At 46.6% G+C, this 24,189-nt stretch overlaps 1 protein-coding gene and 1 gene segment (V, D, J or C); one reads left to right on the top strand and one right to left on the bottom strand.

Annotated features, from left to right (window-relative positions):
• Nucleotides 1-20,098, bottom strand: part of LOC134041121 (T cell receptor beta constant 2-like) — a 31,393-nt gene extending 11,295 nt beyond the window's left edge. The window contains 3 exon segments of the C gene segment in view: nucleotides 14,944-14,961; nucleotides 15,356-15,634; nucleotides 20,053-20,098. Of these exon segments, the coding sequence occupies nucleotides 14,944-14,961; nucleotides 15,356-15,634; nucleotides 20,053-20,095 (340 nt within the window).
• Nucleotides 11,568-14,642, top strand: LOC134041123 (trypsin I-P1-like). The gene is made up of 5 exons (XM_062487412.1): nucleotides 11,568-11,607; nucleotides 12,320-12,488; nucleotides 13,078-13,331; nucleotides 13,961-14,097; nucleotides 14,493-14,642. The coding sequence occupies exons 1-5, from the start codon at nucleotides 11,568-11,570 to the stop codon at nucleotides 14,640-14,642; spliced, it is 750 nt and encodes a 249-aa protein (XP_062343396.1).
• Nucleotides 20,099-24,189: the final 4,091 nt, after the last annotated feature.

Raw genomic sequence — 24,189 nt, forward strand, 5'->3', positions numbered from 1 at the left:
TTAGCTTTCCCACAAGACAGAGTTCTGAGCTCCTGACACAAATGTGGAATTTCTTGCAGACCAGTCAGTATGTTGCTGGCTGAATGCTGAGTTGCCGTTCCATGGCTGAGAGGGTCTGGGTGTTGGAGGTCAGACAGAAACCTTGGACCAATGGATTCATACATGCTCCTTTGACCCATTGACATCAGTGGATGTAACTTGGGCCATCTTTGCCGAAGGATTTCCAGCAAAAGTACACCTGCATTGTCTCATTCTGAAGAGTTGCTCTTAGTATCTGGAGCATGGTATCTCACAGCCCAGAACTTGTTAGTCAGAAGCAAAGATGATAGATCAAGGTCACAAAATGAATTAAAATTGTGTCTAATCATATCTTAATTTCTTCACTTTTCCAGCCAGGGATGCATATTCCCCGCCAGTTAAGCTTCCCGGGATCTCTAATTCACTTTTTCAAAAAACAAGACATCTCTGCCAGCCATTTTTTCTCAAAGCAAGAACCGTACTTAAACATAAACTTCATGAACACTCTGTTTGTTTCTAGCCTGCCAGATACATCCTAGTTACCCTATTCTATATATAGAATATATTCTATTCTATTCAGCTCTCTCTATATAGAACCTATTCCACTCTCCATTCTTTTCTGAATATGTAAGATTCAAAATGATTATGGCAACTGCTTCTTTTCTCCCTAGTACTTTTAATGAAACACACACATTAAATTCCAATGACCTTCACTTATGCTGGTATTGCAGCTTCCAAAAACTGTGGGATACTTCTGAGGTTTTCTCTTCATCCCCTTTTTCTCTTTTTCTCACTTTGTTTTTCTAACAGTCTATCTTTGCTCTGAAAAGTTAAGACAGTGGAAGGAGGATTCTGGTTAATGATCTGAACAAATCTGAGGACAAGCAATGAGAAAGGAAGGAGAGTAGCTGTTTCATGAGAAACTCCTTGGAATAGTGGCCTTTTGTGCAGACACAGTTCAGGCTGTCCAAAGAAGTACTGCATCGGCGAAAAATGTCCCTTAGAGCTAGGACAGGGGACTGTAACCACAGAATTCACAATGCCAATAAACCTAGAGATCTCTGGTTTGCTGTTGCCACTTGGAAATTGCACAGCTGTGAGCACTCAATAGCTATCTCATTAAACTTCTGTGTGTTGAAGGTGACTGCTAAGTTCATTACCACAAGGCCTAAAAATTGTCTTTGCCACTCAAAACTAAAAGTGCTCAGGAGCTGAGAAATAGAAAGGATCGTTCCTCTGTTGTATTACCAGGGCTGAAAAGATGCTTTGCAGTGCTTATGAAAAAGGTCTGAGCTAGGACTGTATCATGATTTTCAGAAACAGGTAACTTACTGAAAGAGAATTTTCAAAAAACAACACAAATAAAATACTAAAAATAAAATAAAATTTTAAAAAATTACCCAAAAATGACCACTATATTGTTTATATTCCTTCATGATTCCACAATGAACTAGTTTTCTGGAAACTTTCAGAGAGCACTTGGATCAGCAGTAGTAATTCAATAATTCCAGACAACATCAATATGAATGTGCTTTAGGAAGATGATTTCTACAAATGATCGGAGGCTGGAGAAAAAAAGGAACTCATGATGTCTCTGCTATATGAGCGACAACACTTGCCCCATGCTTTCCTGCTGTTTGTCAGTAGACTGACATGAACAGGGAGGAAATCATGGACCTGAGGGTGTTCTGAGGAGCAGAGGAGTGCTCCTTGAGAGCAAGGAGTGGTGTGTTACATCTGCTGCTGAGCAGTCCCTGAAGTCAGGAGAATATTGGCTACAATGGTGTCACACGTCTGGATTTCCCTGGCCCAGAACACTGTACTGTCTTTCAGAGCACAGGTATATTTATTTAACATGGTTGATCAGGAGACTTAGATGCCACCAGGAAACTGAGTTATCAATCTTGGCACTGCAGAAGTCTCCCAGCAATGTTGGTGACGTGGAGTGTGAGGATCTTCTAACAGGACATGCTCCCAGCTGATTCCTGCTCCTTGCTCTCACCAGCCATTGTTATCAGCTCCCACTCCTTTCTTTTTGCTGCAATCACACAGTGTGTGTCATTTCAGCATATCCAGCTTTGCCACACCATGGAGCAGCACAGTACATTTGCTACCTGTGATAGCCAAGTGCCGTGCTGTCCACACGAACACATGAGAGTCGGCTCATGCTCAGTGGTAGGAATGCAGACGGTCAGGGCCACAGCCTAAAAACAGAACCCAAAATACACAGGTGTATAGCCACACTTTTCTTAAAAACACCTTTTGCTCTTTTATGTGCTGTTTGCCTTCCTTTGAAGAAAAGGTAAGTCCTAGATTATGCAATAAAAACAGGAGCATGGACAGGCAATGGCAGGTGAGGGAATCCTAATAATACCCTGCCCTCAGCTTTCCCATGTCCATCACAGAAGAACAATCAGTTCATCAAAAGTTCAGCTCTGAAAGCAATGGAGACAGAGATACAATAGGAGGAAATTTGTGCCTTCAGCTATTCCTCACAAGTAACAGCAGCTCTTTGTGGTTTTTTTTCTCTGCCTATGAGCTTTTGCCCTGAAGGGATGCCTGGGTCCATCTCAGAACTGTATGCATTCCTGTTGCAGGGAAGAAAGGCACTCTGCAATTAAGCAGTGTGGGAAGAATAAAATGCTGCAGTGCACACTGTTGCTTGTAAAGATGCCAAACATGTTCCATCCACAAAGGGAGCTATTCCTGGTCCCCTGGGTGTGTCTTCTTCCACTGTTATTGGTCCCGTCCTCCAAAGTCCATAATCAGTGAACTCTGTCCTCACACACCAATCAATTTCTCACTGGGCACTTCAGTTCTGTGTGGATCATGACTATATGGAAGAACTTTTAATTCTCTGGCTGCTTTGTACCCTTTTCCTGATGCTGTAGGGGTATTCATGAGGATCTAGTGGCCTGGAAGATGACTGTGCTTCTGTAGTACTGATCATCAGAAATACCTGCTGCTTTATCAAACCATACCAGCCATGCCTCAATTCTTTATGCTGATAATGGGTTTGTATTTCTGAAGGTCTTCGCCTTCGAAGACAGAGGCTGCTGCAATGCTCTGTCTGTCTCCCCTTCAAAACATCCTAGGACTATTGCCCCAACTTCTACCTAGTCTTCTTCCTCCTATTCCTCTATGCCTCTCCTGACTGTCTCACATTTTTCAAAGACTCCATCTCTCACTCAGAGAGGTAGGGATCTTATCTTAGTGTTCAACCCCCTCGCTGCACCGTGTGTTCACTCGCAGCACAGAAATACGTGGCTTCATCCTTGGGTGTCAGATTCTTGATTGTCATCAGAGAGTAATCAGTATTCTGTCTGTTTACTTCAAACTTGGCCTCACTGTAACCATCCTCATAAGAGTTATAATTCCATGAAGTACTACTGACTACTAACTTTAAACTGCTTCTTGGAGGCTGCTGATACCAGAACATATAGCCAAGTTTACTATAACTCTGGTAGCAGGAGATGGTCACAGAGTCTCCAGTTCTCTGATGGATTCTGTCTGGCCACTGTGCAATGTAAGCACCAATCCCAACACCTGTAATAATAAGAGATAACAAGAGACAGTGAGGAGCAGGAGTACAGAGGGTACTAACATTAGCCATGCATGGCCTGGATGAAAGCCCTGCTGCAGACAGATCTGTTGTCTCTCACCAGGTAAAAGAACAAGCACAACAGCCAGCATGGCCCTCCAGCTCTCCCAGGACAGTGTGCTCCTGCTCACTGTGAGGTAAGAGTTAAGAGAGACCGATGCCCCTCCCCTTGCCCACATTTGTCTGTCAAGCTTGGGCAGAGAAGAGAGAAGGGACTGTCCAGCTTTGATACTTTCTTTGATGAGCCAGTAATAGCAAAGCTAAAAATTCACGTGCCTCCATGTTCTGCTTTAGCTTTCCCACAAGACAGAGTTCTGAGCTCCTGACACAAATGTGGAATTTCTTGCAGACCAGTCAGTATGTTGCTGGCTGAATGCTGAGTTGCCATTCCATGGCTGAGAGGGTCTGGGTGTTGGAGGTCAGACAGAAACCTTGGACCAATGGATTCATACATGCTCCTTTGACCCATTGACATCAGTGGATGTAACTTGGGCCATCTTTGCAGAAGGATTTCCAGCAAAAGTACACCTGCATTGTCTCATTCTGAAGAGTTGCTCTTAGTATCTGGAGCATGGTATCTCACAGCCCAGAACTTGTTAGTCAGAAGCAAAGATGATAGATCAAGGTCACAAAATGAATTAAAATTGTGTCTAATCATATCTTAATTTCTTCACTTTTCCAGCCAGGGATGCATATTCCCCGCCAGTTAAGCTTCCCGGGATCTCTAATTCACTTTTTCAAAAAACAAGACATCTCTGCCAGCCGTTTTTTCTCAAAGCAAGAACCGTACTTAAACATAAACTTCATGAACACTCTGTTTGTTTCTAGCCTGCCAGATACATCCTAGTTACCCTATTCTATATATAGAATATATTCTATTCTATTCAGCTCTCTCTATATAGAACCTATTTCACTCTCCATTCTTTTCTGAATATGTAAGATTCAAAATGATTATGGCAACTGCTTCTTTTCTCCCTAGTACTTTTAATGAAACACACACATTAAATTCCAATGACCTTCACTTATGCTGGTATTGCAGCTTCCAAAACCTGTGGGATACTTCTGAGGTTTTCTCTTTTTCTTCACATTTTGTTGTTATCCCCTCTCCCAAATTTGCCTCATGGTCTAGAGAGATTTATGTCTTCCCTTGGCTTCTAAACATTTATATGAAAGTCATGTTCTGTCTATGAGCTTGGCAATATTGTACTTTCTTGTGGCCTGAGGCTTAGTTCCTGAATCCTCCAGGATTCAGAGCAGTAGAAATCTCAAAAATTTGGTAGTGAATGTTCACTGTCTCAATTTTTAAATCCTTCTTTTTAAGGGAGTTAACAGAAATTACCTGAGAAGCCATAGCTTCTTCCCTGTCAGAAATGAAAATTCATTTCATATGAGGTACAAAAATATTGTATGATCTCCACTGTTCTGGACACTTTGCATCTATGAAATAGGGTTTTGGCCAGTTCTTGGGTTTTCTCAGGAGAAATTATTCCTTACCTGTACTGCCATGGGATTGAGCCCTTTACTGGAGATATTACAGTTTCAGTGACTTGTCAAGGAATTGCAGATGCTATGGACCGTTTTGGTTTTTTAATACTTTCCGTAACTTTTATATTTTTCTTTGAATTTTTATTCTTTTTTCAAAGTCAATACCTCAGTTAGCAAATAAACTTGAACAAATTTAATATACTTCCATATCCTTTTAGGTTTCAATACTGATTATTCTTTGATGCATGTTTTTAGCTTTTTTTCCTCACAAGCTTTTCTTATTTTTATGGAAGGTTTATTTAGATTTTACTTGTTCTTAATTTGATTTTAATGACATTTTGCCCTTTCACCTTAGTGCTAGGATGGGACACTTTTAGATACTTGCATGGACCCTGCTGAGACAATTCCATAGGACACTGCTGCTTTGATCAATGTCCCAAGATGCATGCCTTTTGCATTAAGACAGTACAGGATTTTTAGTTTGATTATTGTCGGTCATGACAAACCTGTTAAAAACCTTTTTTTCCAGTAGTAATCAGACCTTAAATCCTGGAGGGAGAATCTGTTTCAAAGACTTGATGGGAAACGAAACAGATTGTGGAGACTGTGGGAATTAATTCTAAGATTGTTCTGTGTAAGAACTCTCAGACAAGGCAAAATCATTTCAGTGCAGCTGGGCTACACCTTCTTCTTTAATCACTTATGTTAGAATTTATTACTCATTCCAGGATGAAGATTTTTATTCAGATTAGCTTTTCTGTCTCAGGAAACAAAAGATGATTGCAGTCTCTTCAAAGGAAGGAAGCATCTGGAAGATGTAACTCAGGACCTCTAGTGTGTCTCTTGGGAATTGCTTTATATGTTATTGCCTTTAGAAGAGTAGCTAAATTGACAACCCTTTCATTTTTCAGTTCAAGATGTCTAATTCTTTCAGGCTATTTTCTTTTAAGATTAAAGATTAAACAAGGGAAAACAAAAAAATACCAAGGTAAAGGCAGATATGGTCAATCTTCCCAGGAAAGATTCTGAACTACTGTACTTGGGGAAGAATAGATGCAGAAAAGTGAAGGAATACAGTTATAAAATGGGTGACTCACAGAAAAACATGATGCTAGTGAGTATGCCTGTCTGGTTATGCTTTGTACTGGCTTAGCTTAGTGTAATCCCTCTTTTACTAAGCTCCATTTCTAAGTATTTACCCGAGGGAGGAACTATTCTATGTGCATGTGCTTTGTGTCTGGACTTCTAAGGGCAAGGAACTGGAGTCAGACCACAGGCACCAGCAGCTGGAGACACCAGAGTGGATGGACTTAAGCAGCAGACACTGGAGTAGGGCCATAGGAAAGAGGGGCCATGTGTTCCCCATGCTGGCAGCTGGGGAGACACAGGGTATGTGAGTGTGTGATCACTAGTGAACGTGAAGCCAGACTACCTGTCATGTAAAGTGAGGTGACCTGGGCTCCAGGTGCATGTCTCTAATGGTAAGAAAAGTGAGAGCTGGCAACCAGAGGGAGCGTGCAAGTCCCAGGCATTTTTTGGAGAGGGAGCTGTGTGAGAGGTGTGTGTGTGTGGATATAATGGTGACTGGAGTGGTGCTGCAGCATCTGGGGGCTCAGAGGTCCAAGGGCTGGCACATGTGGTGATTGGGATCCAGTGGCAGCCACTGGACTCAGTGTCCAAGCATGAAAACCTGTGGAAAGCTTGCACACTGTACACGTATATACATAACATTTCCCACTATTGAACCGTTGTATAGAACTCTGATTTCCCACTGTGAACCCCAGCCAGAGAGGGACAAAAGATGAGGCCATCAGTGCTGTTTCTGTGTGTGCATCTGTGTTGATCCAGCTGCGTATACATGTATGTGTACTTGGTATTTATCTGTATAAAGACTGGGGAGACATGCTCATTCTTACTGCCAGCTGGGCCAGGGAGCCTGGAGCTGTGGCAGCCTCCCCTCTGTCAGCCCAGCCAAACAGTGAGCCTTGGGGGAAATCTATGAGATCTCTTCCCTAAGGGTAAAAGAGACCATAGAAGAATTAGGACGCTGAGGAAAGGGCTGAGGTACATTGCCACATGGAAGAGAACCAAGGGAATAAGGAAAAGATTCCTACTGAAGAGTGTTTAACATAAACTGGGTGTTTCTAGCACTGCCTTAGTAGGGGTTTGTGCTGGATTTGGAAACTAATGTCATGAAACAGAGCATCAGGCAAAGGTGGTCTTCCCTGTTCCAAATGATAGAGAAAAATGTTGCAACGAGAGGAAGGCACTGACAACCCATTATCAGACCTACATGTAGGCTTAGTGCATAAGGTCTGGACTAGGACTGCCTCCAAGCCAGTGTATCAGATACTATGAGTATCAGATGGCTCTTTAGTTTTAGGGGATTTAAGGCATCTCAGGCCAGCTCCTTTCAGTAGTCTACACTAGTACAGAAGGTTTCTCCATGGCCAAGTCTATGCAGACAATTCCTAGAGAAATCCTTCCTCCTCAGGCTTGTCATCCCTTGCCCAGTCAGATCCATGCTGCTCCTTTACAGCTCTCACCCCCAACCACTCCAGTCGAATTCTATTTCCGCTGGAAGCAGCTTGTCTGCTTGTTTGATGAAAGTTCCTCTTCCTCATCCATTCTATTTCACTGTGCCAGCCTTCCTGGCTGCCACCTCTAGATGTCTTCCCAAGCTTTTCAGACCATCTAACTTTTCACATTATTACCCAGTCCTTCTTTGTCTTCCTTTTTGTTTCCCAAACTCTCCATCCCGTATTTTTATAGCAAAGAGTCAGCTCCTAGGTTTGAAGATGTTAAAATTGTCTGGTTTGTATAGGCTTGGGGTACACAGGCCCTCCAGGGAAGGTTCTTCAGGCTGCTCTCTTGTAGATTGTGCACTGGATGAGATGGATTAAATAAATACTTTCAAATCTGATGTCCCCCATCTGGTACATGCTTTCAAGGCCCTTCCTTTCTGGTCCAGCCATTTGCTGAAGATTACTGGGACACAGACTGTTTCCCACCTCAAAGGCTGAGGTTTTATATCCACATCTGTCTCGATGTAGGAGCATGTTCTTAGGATTTTCCTACCCTGATTCCCAGTACCATGCTCTTTTCTTACTTTTTATTCCCTCAGTGCCTCTGGCCAGAGTCATCCAGATCCCTTCCCAGTTCCTGAGCTTGGGCACTCTGAAGTCATAACTTTACTTCTTCACCCCCCGAAAAATTAACAAAAACCAGAATGGCTGCAAGGTAGTGAAGAAATCAGAGAGGACAAGAAGGTTCTGCAGAACTGGACACTTGAACACAGGATGTTATAGCAAAATGTAAGAAACCCCATGTGAAATATTTTTTGACAGTACTAGAACAGTGTTCTCCAGAAATTCTTCACTGAACATCCTTATCAGTAAAGTATTTTTAAACACATATGCCCAGTATATGCACAGCTAGTAGCTGATAACTAGATATGTGTAACACTAAAGTTCTAATGCTTCCACCTCACACCTCAGTGTATCGTCTTGCACCTCACTTCGAAGACTCCTGCACAGGAACATCATAAGACAGCAGCCTGTCACTGAATATGGATTCAGTGCAAAGTGTAGAAGATGCACAGCCCTTCACTAACCACTCTCCTTGTCCCCTGGCAACTGAGGAGTTGACGTTCCCAGTCCTAGCTGTGCCTGTCCAGGGACACTTTACTGGCAGGAGACACTTGGGAAGAGAGGAGCAATTGTTCCTCCACCACAAAGCTCTGTGAGATTACAGAATCGCTGAATATTCTGAGCTGGAAGGGACCCACAGGGATCATCAAGTCCAACTCATATGTGAATGGTTCATACAGGGATCAAACCCATGACTGAGATGCAAAAGGACTTAAGAAACTTCATGTTTTATGCTCATGGAAACTTTACCTCTGTCAGCCCATAGTCTCAACAGATTTCTCTTTCCCAGGATCTTGCATCAGCCTGGACAAATCTATTTCCTTTATCTGAGTCCTGTGATGATAGAGATGACCAAAATATTTGAACAAAGAACATGGAGTTCCAGAAAAACAAGGTGCCATTACTTGTCCATTAATAATACTTAATACAGCTGCCCTTCACTCACCAGTCCTCCCCCTTCCTGTGCCCCTGGGGCCACCAGCTTTCTACTGCATCATCACTGCATGAAATGAGAAACTTGTTTGCAGCAATGGATGTACACTCTTGAGTAATGGATTTGAGCAATGGTTTGTGCACTTTGAAGGATAATATAAAAAATCTTTCAATGGGTCTGTGGGATGTTCAGCAGCACTGAACAGGAGTTAGTTATGTTTCAGACAGGGATTTCTCCTCCTAAAGAAAGAAAGGTCATCAGAGGGTGTTCTAATCTCAGCTATAATTCAAAGGGGTCTATTCATCCTCCACGATTCTCGTGGAAAGGCCTGAAGGGCTGCTCTGAGACTGCTTGCTGGATGACCTCTGAATCATGCATCAGAAACACCATATGACTTCATTTGACAATCAGTTTGCCCCATGAGCAGGGCACACTCCATGGAGTTCTGGGCTTCATGGGAACCTCTAGAAGAGGTGCCAGAGAGGCTGTTAGGAGAATGAAAGGGGTTTGGGTGAGGCATGTTCACTAGATACCTACAATCAAGGCCTTAGGTACGCAAGAGCCACAGGAACTAGGATCCAGATCTTTGGCTGTGGGTTTTAGCAGTAGCCTGGGAAGAGGTCAGGAGTCTCCTCTCCCTGATTTAAGAGAGTAGCATAGGGAACCTCAGAGATCATGTTCTTCTTGGTGATTAGCCAGCCCTGTATGATACACTTCCTGTTAATAACATACAAGTTAAAGATCAGAGAAGATTAAATAAATAACAAAGAAAAACAATAAAACATTTCAAGACAAAGGGAGGTATGATCAAGCTTTCTGATTCAAAAGTTCACTTGCTAATTCACATTAAATTTGTGTGGATATTAAACCAAATTACCTTAGAGAATATGAGAGTTACAGATCAGGAAAAACACTGTTCTAAAACATTGGTCTGCTTCTATGCCAATGGTATGTTTGGGAAAAATAAATTAGAAATCTACAGGTCAAAATAAACATTATAGTAAACTGGAAAATTTTCTTGCTCCACTTACTTACGATGAGATGGGACAGCTTTGGCAATTTTTGACCCTCTTAGTCCTATTAGGACATTTTCCTTTCCCACAGGAAGCTTCTAATCCTTCTTTCTTTCACAGGATAAAATGTGCTTGTAAGAGAGCTGTGCACTAATACCAATTTAAAGGCCAACAGAATTCACGCATCCATTTGGAGGAGTCCCCAGCCTTGGACTTGAACTTCAACATGAGCAAAAATTACCATCTGGACAGTCACACAGTGCATATCAGTCATCCAGGGCCCACAAAAAAGTTTAATCAAGAAATGGAGTAGGAAGAGTATTCCTATTTAGTCTCTCAAGCTATTCCAGCATCTCCAAACTTATGGCTTCTCTTTATGTCTCTGGAGAGAATCCTGTGTCCTTCAGGCGCTAACATGATGAAGTTGGCAGCTGCTTGGGGAAGGAACATGATTATTCAGCAAAGCATTAGGCTTTAGTATACTTTGTGTCATGACAGAAATCCCCACTCCTGCAGAAAGAGATTTCAGAAGATCTCACTATTTGTGTTCACAGGATTATTGCTCATCTACATTACACTCATAAACATCAGCACCGTACTAAAACACTTGTGCAGTAAAAGTGAGTCTCTGTAGAACATTCCAAAGATGAATAAGTCATGGTTTGGTACTTAGGCAGATATTTTAATACAGGGTAGGAGAGAGAAATTAGAAAAGGGAGATGCTGAGCATTCTCACATTGGAATTATTTTAACTTGTGAAGCAATGATGGGGAGGTACAAGATAGCTTTATTATCCACCCCTTTGAAATTACAGTGGAGGAAAATATTTATTTAGGAAAACACATGATAAAACCACACATTATTCAGGTAAAGGGATTTGCTAAAATAAACTTAACAAAGTTAACCACTGGGTTTGCTGGATTTTCATTTATTTGTCAAATAAGTGCATTGTATAATTTTGTCCACTACCTACAGTATGCAACTTCAGGTAAAAACATGCATTTTTAAGAAAGATGCAATCAGCACAGAGGAATCTGAAAGAGGCCTGAGAGTTGAGGTGCTGGGTATAAGAATGACACAAGCAACTACACATCTTCCAAAGCCAAAATGTATTTTTAGGTTGAAGGCTACCTGATGGAATAATTAAAATAGCTCTCTATCTTAGCAGAGGTTTATGATTAACGAGTATGTTATTTGTACATTCTACCAATGCCTGCTAATGCCCACATTTGGATCTTCAAATTTTCCACTGTGTACTTTTTGTCTGGAGAAAACCTTGGACTAGAGATAAGGCCATTACCAAAAACGTATTTCTAGCAGCTCCCACATCCAGTCATCCACTCTGTGCTTGAGGCTGAATCAAGACCATGAAGTGTCTGCTGCTTCTCGCCTTCATTGGGGTGGCTGGTGAGTATACTTTTATTTCTATTTCTCTCATTTAATAGGAAGCTGATTTTCTGAGCAAAACTGCAAGGTAGCCTAATGAGGGAAAACCAAGTCCAGTGTCAACTTGCAGAAGATTGAAGGCAGAGCCTTGCAACTTCCATTTTCTGTCCGTTCATAATGCCTTGTGCCACAAGGTGGGGAATGAATGCCTTCACAGGGGGTCCTGACCCAGCTGTAGAGATGGGGCCATAGCTTCAGAAAAAGGCTGCCTCCATCTTCAGGACTAAGGAGTGCACAGGGAATACTTCTGGCCTAGGAAGTCCTAAAGCAACTGCAAAATTTTGGACCCTGGGTAGGTGCTCCAAGGAAATATCACTGCACACTTGCTCTTACTTTTTCCCTCAGTCAAGCCTTGACTGTTTCAGTGGACAGGATCCTGGGAAAGACACACCCGTGATCCGATCCAACAAGGACATTTCTACGTCCTTATGTTCCCTCGGCGAGTAGCCAGCAGGGCTTCAGTTACAGAAACCCGAGGCACCAGTGTAACTCTGATCCCTTCTTTCAGGCTGCAGCAAATGCACGTGCCTTAGTCCTGCCCACCACTGCTGCCCTGAGTGTCCATAGCGGGGGAACCTACAAGTGAGGGACTTCTGACAGGCAGTCACAGGGCACGGGACAGGCCACATTACCTTAGGCCAGCTGTTGACACATGGCACTGCTTGTCTCCCAGTTGCCTTCCCCACCTTTGCTGAAGAGGATGATGACAAGATTGTGGGAGGTTACCCCTGTGCAAAGAACGCTGCGCCCTATCAGGTGTCCCTGAATGCTGGATATCACTTCTGTGGAGGCTCCCTCATCAGCAACCAGTGGGTCGTGTCGGCTGCTCACTGCTACAAATCGTGAGTGCAAGAATTACATCCCTCTATAACCCACTTCACTTCTAGCAGGAATTCTGAGCTACGAGATAGAAATATGTTAAGTGCCTCCATTCTGACCGGAGACAGCCAAGGGATGGGTGGATCACTCAGGATGCTGGGACAAGGCATCCTGAGGGGTTTGCCACTTCTGCAAATGTTTCTGTGAAAGCAGAACACTTCTGAAATAACAATGGGATAATCAAGCAGCGAGTTCTGGGCTGTGATTTCTTATCAATTGCATGAATCTTGCTAAAGCATTGTCCCTGGAGAACAGGAAGAGGAATGAGGTCAGGCTAGAGCAGTTTGCCTGGTCCCAGAACATTTGAATAAAGTGCTGCTCTGTATTCAACTGCTGTCATGCATTCACAAACCTGCAGAAATTCACCACCTGTACTGGGAGTGGGTTAAAATCTCGGTGTGGATCCCCAGGGCTCCCTGCAGGACAAGAAAGATCCCCTGCCCCAGAAGGCTTCTGTGGCAGTGATGTTGGAGCGAGTGCACTCTGTGACTGGGAGCTTTCTCTCAACCTGCCAGTAGCAGTAAAGAACACGCTGTGCCTTCTCTTTTCCAGTCGCATCCAAGTGCAGCTCGGGAAATACAACCTGGGACTCACCGAATCCACCCAGCAGTTCATCAACTCTGCTAAAGTCATCCGCCACTCTGGCTACAGCCCCTACACCCTGGACAATGACATCATGCTCATCAAGCTGTCCACCCCAGCTGTGCTCAACAGTGCTGTCCAAACCATTCCTCTGCCTACCAGCTGCGCAGCCACCGGCACCACCTGCCTGATCTCCGGCTGGGGCAACACTCTCAGCAGTGGCTGTGAGTACTCTGGGGGAATGTGCAGACCCTTGGGGGTGCGGGACAGTCTCCAAGACATCGCCATTTATCCCCAGCAGGACAGGCTAAACACAGGGTAGTGCTGCGGGACAGGTTTATGAGCGATGGGTCAGTGTAGGGACTGCACAGTGGATTCAGCTAATGTCAACAGAGTTCTCCCCTCTCTGAGAATAAGGGGGAAACCCGGGACTGTGTGTGGATCTACAGTTCCTACTAGAGACCTCCATTCTCTCACACCAAAGATCAGGGATGTGCGTGGTGAGTGGTGTCTATTCCACTGAGAAGATCTAAACCTAGACAAGAGGAGAGGAAGCTTCTCCCGAGGCTCAGGTTTCTTCCAGTGTATGTATGACAAGAGTGACCCCACTCTTGCCAATTGATGAGCTTCCAGGTGCCAGGAAAGTTAAGGTGGCTGCAGTGTAGAATGGTAGGCCCATGGGTAGAATTTGTTCCATCTTTACAGAAGGAATCCATGCCATGCTTACTGTTGAGAGGAAGCAGGATGGCTGCTAGAGCAGGGTGTCCAGCATTTGCTTTTCTGCCGAGATCTTCTGCAAGCTCTGAAAAGGACTCAGCAATGCCATCAACCATCTCTCTCTATTTCCTTGTAGCTAACTACCCAGACAAATTGCAGTGCCTGAAGGCTCCAATCCTCTCTGCCTCCGACTGCTCTAATGCCTACCCTGGGCAAATTACCAAGAACATGATCTGTCTGGGATTCCTGGAGGGAGGAAAAGACTCCTGCCAGGTAAATCATCTGCCCTTCCTTTCCCAGTCATTTCTCTCCTGCCTTTTCCCAGCTGAAGCGGCCTTCACATTACAGAGTCAGCTCTACTCACTGCACTGGCAAATCTGAGTTTTTGAATGACAGCAGAGGCTTCAGGCACACATATCCGGAATGTTTGCCAAGCTCCGCATCCGGCAAAAACAGGCAGCTGGCTCACCCTTAGCTGTGCTGCCCTTGGAGCTCAAGTCAGGCCTGGTAGCATCAGGTGGAGAGTGTGAATCACAAACAGCCTTGGTAGAACTTGTGTGCACAGGAACCTGACAGGGCTTCTTCCAAAGTCAGCGATCTCCGGGATCTCTGGCTCATTGCTTAGGCTGATGCCATTGGCTGAATGTCCATATCCTTTGTGTGCACAGGGAGATTCCGGCGGTCCTGTGGTCTGCAATGGACAGCTCCAGGGCATTGTTTCCTGGGGTATTGGATGTGCCCAGAAGGGCTATCCCGGAGTTTACACCAAGGTTTGCAACTACGTCTCCTGGATCCAGTCCACCATGGCTGCCAACTGAGACGCTCGTTTGGTGTGACCTGTATTTTATCATAATTGTTTCTGTTATTTTGGATTTGGATAAGCAAAAATTATGAAAAATTAATAAAGGCTTTCAGGTACCCCTACTTGGTGCACTGTTTCTTTGGGAACTTCCATAGGCTGTGATAGGGAGCACAGCAGCAGTGAACATCACTCATGGGAAAACATTTGTTTTTAGTGCCCCTCAGTTGACAGGGCCTTGGAACACTTTGCGGAGTCATTTTTAGAAGTCCTTTATTCACTTATTTTCAGTTGTTTCTGAAAACTTTCATTTATGTCAGCTCCTGCAAATTTCTCACCTTGAATACGAAATAGTCAAGGACTAGGCGTAAGAGGACAGAGAAGCAAATGTCAGGGGGACAGACAGAAAGACACAAAAGGAGGAAAGTGGAAAGCAGTCTTTGAATGGCAGAGAAATGTGGTGAGAAATTGAAGAAATGAGAGTCATAAGATAATTCAGTAATGGGAAAGAATAGAAAAGCAGCTAGAGACCTTGCAAAAGGCAGACAAATGGACTGATGGACAGACATACCATTCAAGGTGCCTTTCCTGAAGAGCTGGAGGGCAAGAGAAGGAAACAAGTTTCTGTCAAACACAGGGCTCAGTATGTGCTGGTGGCAGCTCCCTGTTGGCCTGGAAAGGTTTGTGCTATGCTGCACCAGCCTTTGAGTGGCTGTGGATCTTGTTCAGCACAGAAATAGGTGCCTGTGTCATTGAGCAGGGCATGCTCTATCTTCACAGATAAATGGTTGTTCTTGGTCCCATTACTCTGGAAGCGATTTTTGAATTCCTTCTCAATATCTGCTTTGCTACCTTCCACTGAATATACAACCAACTGCATACTGGCATTCTTCTCCACACCTAACTTGTACCAGTACATGTTCACATAATTTTTCGCTGATGCAGAACATTCCAGAGTCACAGGGTCTCCCTCCCGGACAACTGTATGTGGTGATTGCTGAAGGGCCCAGCCTGGAAAGACAGGAGATGAAATGTGGGAAGTGAAATGCATTGAAGAGGACAAAAATACACATCCTTGAAGTATCTCATGGCATGGAATACCACCATGATATCCGAAAGCTTTGGGACAGTGTCCTGCTTCTCTGAAAAAGTCACATGGGATCAAAAAACCCCAAACAAACCAGCTTCAAATGCCAGAGTTAATCTGTTTTGGGAAGTGAGAAGTTTGTAACTCTCAAGTGAAGTATTAAAATGGGACAGGAAAAAAACGGATTTGCAGCTTTGCAGAGTTTTCTGATTGAATAGGTGGTGGAAAAGCTCACCTGGTTCATTGCCCATCCTCCCTCTGGAAGCCATGGGGAAGGGCACTCCCAGCAACTGGGAGCGCAGCTGAGGAGGCAGCAGCAGGTCCAGTGCAGCTGCTCAAGAGGAAGGGAAGGCCACTTACCCACAGGGAGCAGGATGGCCACAAGGAACCCGTGGGAATCCATAGAGAAAGGCTCCCTCCTTCCAGCAAGCTGCCCCTGGGCACAGCACAGACACAGAGATGTGTAAAGAGGAGAGGTGCAGAGGAAGAGCCACGTCTCTCTGTGGGTGGGCAGGGGAGTGAGAGGGAGTCTGAAATGTCACAAGGCAGTTGGCTGTCCAGGAACGGTGGGGAATGACACCTGCAGGCAGTCATGAGGTGCTTGTACTCTGCTCCTCTGGCTTCCTGCTGTGTGTGAGTGTGGGCGAGCATGAGGAGGCAGGAGTTCAGTAGGTGCCATAGTTCAGTGCTGTCATGGAGCAGGATGGGGCTGTGTGGCAGCCTGAGCGTGTGCACGGCAATGCACAAAATGGCAGAAAATCGTGGGAAGAGAAGGAGATCTCAGGGATGCATGCTAGTGTCTGTGTCCCCCTGTTTGTCTCCTCTCTAGCCACCCTCACGCTCAGAGACTCTCAACCCTGCAAGCTGCAGTGTGGAATCTCTGCTTATCCCAGTCTGGCCTGGCGTGTTGGCCAGGTATAGGAAAAGCTGCTGACCTGCCAACCTGGTGCCTCTTGCAGCATGACAGAGAAGAGTTCTGTAACTGTATTTCTCTAACTCCAAGGTGGGATCTTAAGGAGAGAACTGGCTGGTTTTGGCTCTGCACTGGGACTGCCCCTTGAGAGACTGCAGCTCAGAGAGATTTCTGAGGAGAAGGGTGTGCCCCACAGGATGTGCAGCTACACACTGACCTTCTCCATGTCACAGAAGAACGGATACTCTCCTCGCCTCTTTATTGCGGCACTCTGCAAAACAGCTCCAGAACACAAATGGACAAAGCTGGAGAAAATCGTATCTTCTTCTTCTTCTTCTCTGCACACAGCCTTGTTGATCTGCCCAAGGCAGTGGGAAATCCCTGTGTGCACAAAGAGAAACTCGTGGTTTGCGTGCTCCGAGTTTGGGTACAGAGGTCTGACAGAGACTCTGCACATCCATGCTGTGCTCTGTGCCCTCCAATGCACGGCAGTGTAAGGCTGGCCCATTCAAGGCACCAAGTGATCCATCTGCTCAAGGCTGTCATGGGCTTTGCACTGAAGATATTTCCCTGTATCCTGTCAGCAGAGGAGAGCAGCACTACCTCCAGCTCCCAAATCCGCTGCTGCAGGTCTGAGTAGGTCCTATTGGATTCATTTCAACAGCAGCCCAGAGCAGGTTCAGCAAAGACCCTAGATTCCTTCTAAAGAAGTAGGGGAAAAAAAGCAAAGACAGTGGGCTATGTCGTTTAAACCCCAAATCGTTGCAAGACCAGCAGAACTTCAGCACAGAGGAGGCTGGCCCTGATGTATCCCTGGAAATGCTGTCCAATTCCCTGGGGTGTGCAGAGGGCAGGGCAGTGCATAGGGAGCCCTGCAGAAGACACGGTATTTGAGGAGTTAGTGATGTTGAACAGGCATGGCTGCTCTGTAGGGGCCCTGTGTTTAGGTCCTGAGAAGCTTGTACATTAGCATGGGAATCTGCAGGTTGGGAATCACCTGGAGTGCCCTGTGCAGGCCTGTGCTGTACACAGGTGTGTGTTATGCAGGACGGAATCACGCAATGGGTGAGCTACGAAGGGACCTCAGCGGGTCACTGCTGCAACCTCCCTGCTCAAGCAGAGACATCCCAGAGCACATGGCACAGGACTGTATCCAGGTGGTTCTGGAAGATCTCCAGAGAGAGACACTCTTCGGGCAATCTCTTCCAGTGCACGGTCACCAACACTGCAAAGCTCTTCCCTCAGATTCAGGTGCAACTTCCCGTGCATCCTGTTCTGCCCACTGCCTCTTGTCCTAGTGCTTGGCATCACAGTGAAGAACCTGGATCCACATCTTGGAATGCTCCCTTCAGATACTTGCAGACATTGTTGAGGTGGCCACTTAGTTGTTTCTTCTCAAGGCCAAACAGGCCCAGCTCCCTCAGCCTTTGCTGACAAAAGTGGTGCTCTCCTCTCTTCATCTTTCTTCTCTCCTGGACCTTCTCCAGGAGCTCCATGTCTCTTTTGTACCAAGGAGCCCAGAACTGGACACTGCACTCCACATGTGCCTCACCAGGGCTGAGTGGAGCAGCAGGATCATCTCCCTTCCCCTGCTGGCAATGCTCTTCCTAATGCACCCCAGGACACCACTGCCTTCTTGCCCACCAGGACACACTGCTGGCTCATGGGGAGCTTCTTGTCCACCAGGACCCCCAGCTCCTTCTCTGAAGAGCTGCTTCCCAGTGGGCCAGTCCCCATCCCTTGCTGCTGCATGGGGTCCTGGTGCTGCATGGGGTTAGTTCTCCCCAGGTTAGTTCTCTCCCAAACCCTGCATTTGCCTTTGCTGAATTTCAGAAGGTTCCTCTCTGGCCATCTCTCCAGCCTCTTGAGGTCCCTCTGAAGAGCTGCACAGCCCTCTTCATTATCAGCAATTCTTCCCAACTTGGTGTTATCAATGAACTTGATGAGGAGACTCTCTACCCCGTTCATCTGAGTCACTGATAAACAGAACATTGGAACCTATGGGAAGTCTCTATTACCTGCTCAGCTTGCTCACGTCACCTGCAATTTTTTGTTAAGATGTTTGCTGAAGATGAATTGTATGTGGATCAAAGGGTGGAAGGCAGGTGGATCCTGCCCCAGAGAGCACTCCACATGGAGGACTTAGTGATCCACATAACACTTTACCTGAGCAAGCACAGGCTTGTGCTGTGCTCTACGTATTCCTTGGCCACAGAACAACCACAGCCAAGTCGTTGGAACTCAGGAGCGTGTGGGCAGCTCCCACATGGTACTGGCTACTCAAACACCTGCCTGGCCTTGCCTTTATCTACAGGTGCACCAAGAACTTCCCACACAAGCACTCGTTCTGTTTGACAGTGAGAATCATGGGCAAGGGTGACTGGAGTTAAGTAAGTGGAAGTCAGTGGAGTGCAGATTGAAGACAGAAAGAAGAAGGTGGGGAAGGGAAGGGAGACAGAGAGGAGAAGAAGGGCTGGCAGAAGTAAGTGTAGTGCAAGTAAGACTTAAATGCAGAGGGAGGCCTGGAGTGGCAAGGAGAACACAGATGGACAAATAAAATGTCAGCATCTGAGAAGTGGAAGAAGGCAGGGCTAGGAAGCAGAGGAGCTAATGACTGAGAAGTGATCACCTTGCCTTGTTCAGCAACTAACAAGTGGAAAGCACGTCCTGTATGCACAGGGAGAAGTTTGTGCTCAGATCTCTCAGCAGTCTCACCACTGTGATCATTCTCAGCACAGTAGTATGTGCCAGAGTGATTGAGAAAGGCATGTTCTATTGAGAGGGTGATACTGTCTCCTTTTATCTTGCTGCTCTTGAAATGGCTCTCAAAACCCTTCTCCACTGCTGCGTTACCACCTTCAAATGCAGAAGCCAGTAGGGTCAGGCTGGAATTCTTCTCTGTAGGCAGCATGTACCAGTACATAGCTGTGCTGGTGGATTTCTTTTTGGAACACTCCAGATTCACGGACTGGCCTTCCTTTATCACCATGTCTGGAGACTGTTCCAGGGCTAACGCTGGGAAGGAAAACAGGAGCAGTGAGGAGAAGGAAAAAATGGGAAAACTTTGAAGTAGGCACTGTGGGTTGGTAGGGAAAGGCTGAGAAGACATAGGACAGCCAAGGGAGGAGTTCAAGGCCTGGGAAAGAAGCTCTTTAGACCAACAAGTGAATTTCCAATCTCTCTTCAATAGGCAAGATGCAGTCCTGGGCAGATTGTGTCCAAAACCAGGGAACCATCTGTGGGCTGCACAAAGAATGACAAATAGACAGCCATTGCAGAAGATTCATGGATTCCTTCCCACCATATTCCCTGCCTATCCTCAACCCAGGAAGCTCCGCAGAAGGAAGCAGTGCCAGGAAATGGCAACACAGCTGGGAGGGCAGTCAGGGGATGGATGGAGGTGCTCAGGGCTGAGTGAAGTTCACTTACCCAGAGGGGCCAGCATGGCCACAAAGAAACAGCAGGGAACCATGAAGAAAAGGCCCCACCCTCTCAGCAACCTGCCTCTTGTAGCTGCCCAAAGATGTGTGAAGAGAGAGCAGTGAGGGAGGGTGAGACGTCTTGGGGTGGGGCCGGCCAAGAAATGTGAGAAGGCATTGGCTGGCTGGGAACCCTGGGGAATGACACAAACGGTGGCAGGGAAGCAGAAAGCCTGCAGAGATGCAGCAGGTGGAAGGGGAGGACAGGGCGTGTGTGGGTGAGGAGGGAAGGATGGGGTTGTATGGACACAACTGTGCTGAGGTTGCACGGGAGGCTGAGTGGGGCCAAGGCAGAGGAATGCTGGCTGCTCCCCTGCTGCTTCTGAAGTCCTTGGGAGATGGAGCAATGAGGGATAAAGGCCACACAGCTGTCCCTTGAATTTTCCCATGCACTTTCCCCGTCTTCCCCAGACATGGCTGCTTCAGATCCTGCCTGGCCACCCCATGTCCCACCCAGCTGTGTTACAGCTCTTTTGTCTATGCAGCACTGGGAGCAGAGCAAATAACATCAGTGAGAAGAAGGCAGAACTCCAAAAGACACCACCACAGCAGCCCAAGCACTCAGACTTGTGAGGGCGCTCATGGACGTTGCTGTAGGAGAGGAAGGTAAATACCTGTGAAGAGCTGAGGGACAGCCAGGGCCTGGCATGGGAGGAGAGAAGGGATAGGGTGTTACCCACCGGGACAGCCATGAGGGTGACAAGGTGCTGAGCATGGGGGTCAGGGTGAGCTCTCCTTGGTGACAGGAAATAGGCTAAGTACCTCCAGAGATGGCTTCTCCCTGGGACCTAGCAGGGGAGCCCAGAGTGGCTCAGGCTGGTGCTGCCTGTGGCACAAGTGCTTCTGGAGGTTTGGCTTCAGGAACACACTTCATGTGGCAAATCTGGGAATTGCTCAGGGACAGGGAGCATCTGTGCCATTGCCCTGAGAAATGACCTCTACAAGGAGACTTGCTTTCCTGGCTGGACTGAGCTTGTCCTCCAGTGGGGCATGGATGCTGCCACTGGGATTCAGCCAGTGAGAGCACTGGCGTCTAAAAGGAGCTGTACCTTGCAATTTCATTCACTCATGCTCTGCCAGTGACACCTTTCTGCTGCTCTGCTCACAGGCTGAGGAGACCCAAACCACCACAGCCTCTCCACTGCGCCCTCAGGTGTTTCTGCTCTCAAGAACATCCCTGTGTGCTCTCCTGCATGGGACAAAATCTGCTCGGGATAGCTGGGGAACCCGATGAGCACAGGGATAACATCTGGGACAGTGGCAAAGGGTGAAAGGAACACAGGGAAGGAGGGACAGGCCATTCTGCCAAGGACTGCTGGCAGCACATTTCCCTCATCCTTCTCCTTCCTGTGCCTAGAGCTCTGCCTGACAATAGGGAAGGAGAAACAAGTGGAAATGGCCTAGGATCCCTGGTGGAACTTCTGCCTCATACTGCTGGGGAGGAGAACGCTTGTGGGGTTTCACTCAACTCAGTCTTTCTCTGAAGGAGAAATTTCAGTGGAAGTCTTGAGAAGAACGGTATGCAGGTGCCAAGCAGGAGGCAGGATTACGAGGTGGAACTGTGGCACAGTGCTGTGTTCTGAATACACTAAGAGAATGATGTTGATAACAGTGTTTTAGTTGCAGTTAAGCACTGCTTACCCCAAATCCAGGACTTGACAGCGTCTCATGCTCTGTCAGTGAGCAGGTGCACAAGCAGCTGGAAGGGAGCATTTCCAGGACAGCTGACCCAAACTGGCCAGAAGGGTATTTCCTAACACTCAGCCTCATGCTCAGTATGGAAACTGAGGGGAGCTGCCCAGGTGCTGCCTATCACAGCTCAGAGACGGGCTGGGCACCATTTCAGTGGCTGGTGAGTGACAGGAGTGTGCCTCACAAGGATTTACTTGACTTTTACAGCTCTCTCTTCTCCTTTTTTATTTACTCCTGTTATGGCTCAGTTTGTATCTCAACCTGTAAGTTTTACCCTTTTTCCCATCCCACCAGGGAAAAGGGGTCTTGAGTGAGTGGCTGTAACAGCTAGTGGCTGACTGGGCTTAAACCACAACCACCTGAGCAGCAGACAACATCTCTGTGTCCCCACAGCTATGGCATGGGCTGCAGCTCCCCTGACCAAGCCTGCAATTCACACTCCAGTAAGGAATTTCCAGCTACAGTTCTTGATGGATTATGAAAGTTATGAAATCTCAGGGCCTCTGAACTCTGTTTTAAAGGAGATAAAGAGGAACAAGCAAGTCAAGGCAGCCTCCATGTCTTGCAGCAAGCAGCAGAGGTTGTAGTGGATGGGACAGACAAGATGCTCGGAAATACCAACAAGCCCTGCTGAAAACTCCACTCAGACTTCTTCCTCCCGGTCCTTGTCCTGGTCCCCAGGGACATTTTGATGCCAACCTGGGCAGTCTCCTGCTCTGAGCAGGGACAATTCTCAAACATCAGAGTGTCCAGGTCACAGGGTAGTGGCGTAACTTGGGGTCCCTGGTGCACAGCAGTGTGCCCACTCCCTGGAGACCAGTGGGACCAAGGACTAGTGGGGCTTGTCTTTCCAGCAGGTGGAGAGAGAAAGCGCTGTGTGAACTGTCCCACGTTGTGCTTCCCATGGCATGGACTGATGCAACAGATTGAAAGGAAGGAGAGATGGATGAGGAAGGCAAGAGGAAATAGGAAAGGACTAGGAGTAAGAGGACAGAGAAGAAAAGCCAGGGGACCAGACAGAAAGACATGAAAGGAAGAAAGTGAGGAGCAGTCTCTGAATGGCAGAGAAATCAGGTGAGAGACTGAGAACATTAAGAAATGAGAGTCATAAGGTGATTCAGTAATGGGAAAGAATAGAAAAGCAGCTAGAGACCTTGCAAAAGGCAGACAGATGAACTGATGGACAGACATATCATTCCATACATCTTTCCTGAAGAGCTGGAGGGCAAGAGAAGGAAACAAGTTTCTGTCAAACACAGGGCTCAGTATGTGCTGGTGGCAGCTCCCTGTTGGCCTGGAAAGGTTTGTGCTATGCTGCACCAGCCTTTGAGTGGCTGTGGATCTTGTTCAGCACAGAAATAGGTGCCTGTGTCATTGAGCAGGGCATGCTCTATCTTCACAGATAAATGGTTGTTCTTGGTCCCATTACTCTGGAAGCGATTTTTGAATTCCTTCTCAATATCTGCTTTGCTACCTTCCATTGAATATACAACCAACTGCATACTGGCATTCTTCTCCACACCTAACTTGTACCAGTACATGTATATGAAATCTTTTCCAGATGCAGAACATTCCAGAGTCACAGGGTCTCCCTCCCGGACAACTGTATGTGGTGATTGCTGAAGGGCCCAGCCTGGAAAGACAGGAGATGAAATGTGGGAAGTGAAATGCATTGAAGAGGACAAAAATACACATCCTTGAAGTATCTCATGGCATGGAATACCACCATGATATCCGAAAGCTTTGGGACAGTGTCCTGCTTCTCTGAAAAAGACACATGGGATCAAAAAACCCCAAACAAACCAGCTTCAAATGCCAGAGTTAATCTGTTTTGGGAAGTGAGCAAGTTTGTAACTCTCAAGTGAAGTATTAAAATGGGACAGGAAAAAAACGGATTTGCAGCTTTGCAGAGTTTTCTGATTGAATAGGTGGTGGAAAAGCTCACCTGGTTCATTGCCCATCCTCCCTCTGGAAGCCATGGGGAAGGGCACTCCCAGCAACTGGGAGCGCAGCTGAGGAGGCAGCAGCAGGTCCAGTGCAGCTGCTCAAGAGGAAGGGAAGGCCACTTACCCACAGGGAGCAGGATGGCCACAAGGAACCCGTGGGAATCCATAGAGAAAGGCTCCCTCCTTCCAGCAAGCTGCCCCTGGGCACAGCACAGACACAGAGATGTGTAAAGAGGAGAGGTGCAGAGGAAGAGCCACGTCTCTCTGTGGGTGGGCAGGGGAGTGAGAGGGAGTCTGAAATGTCACAAGGCAGTTGGCTGTCCAGGAACGGTGGGGAATGACACCTGCAGGCAGTCATGAGGTGCTTGTACTCTGCTCCTCTGGCTTCCTGCTGTGTGTGAGTGTGGGCGAGCATGAGGAGGCAGGAGTTCAGTAGGTGCCATAGTTCA

Source organism: Cinclus cinclus, chromosome 2 (assembly GCF_963662255.1).
Source record: "Cinclus cinclus chromosome 2, bCinCin1.1, whole genome shotgun sequence".
Lineage (NCBI taxonomy): Eukaryota > Metazoa > Chordata > Aves > Passeriformes > Cinclidae > Cinclus > Cinclus cinclus.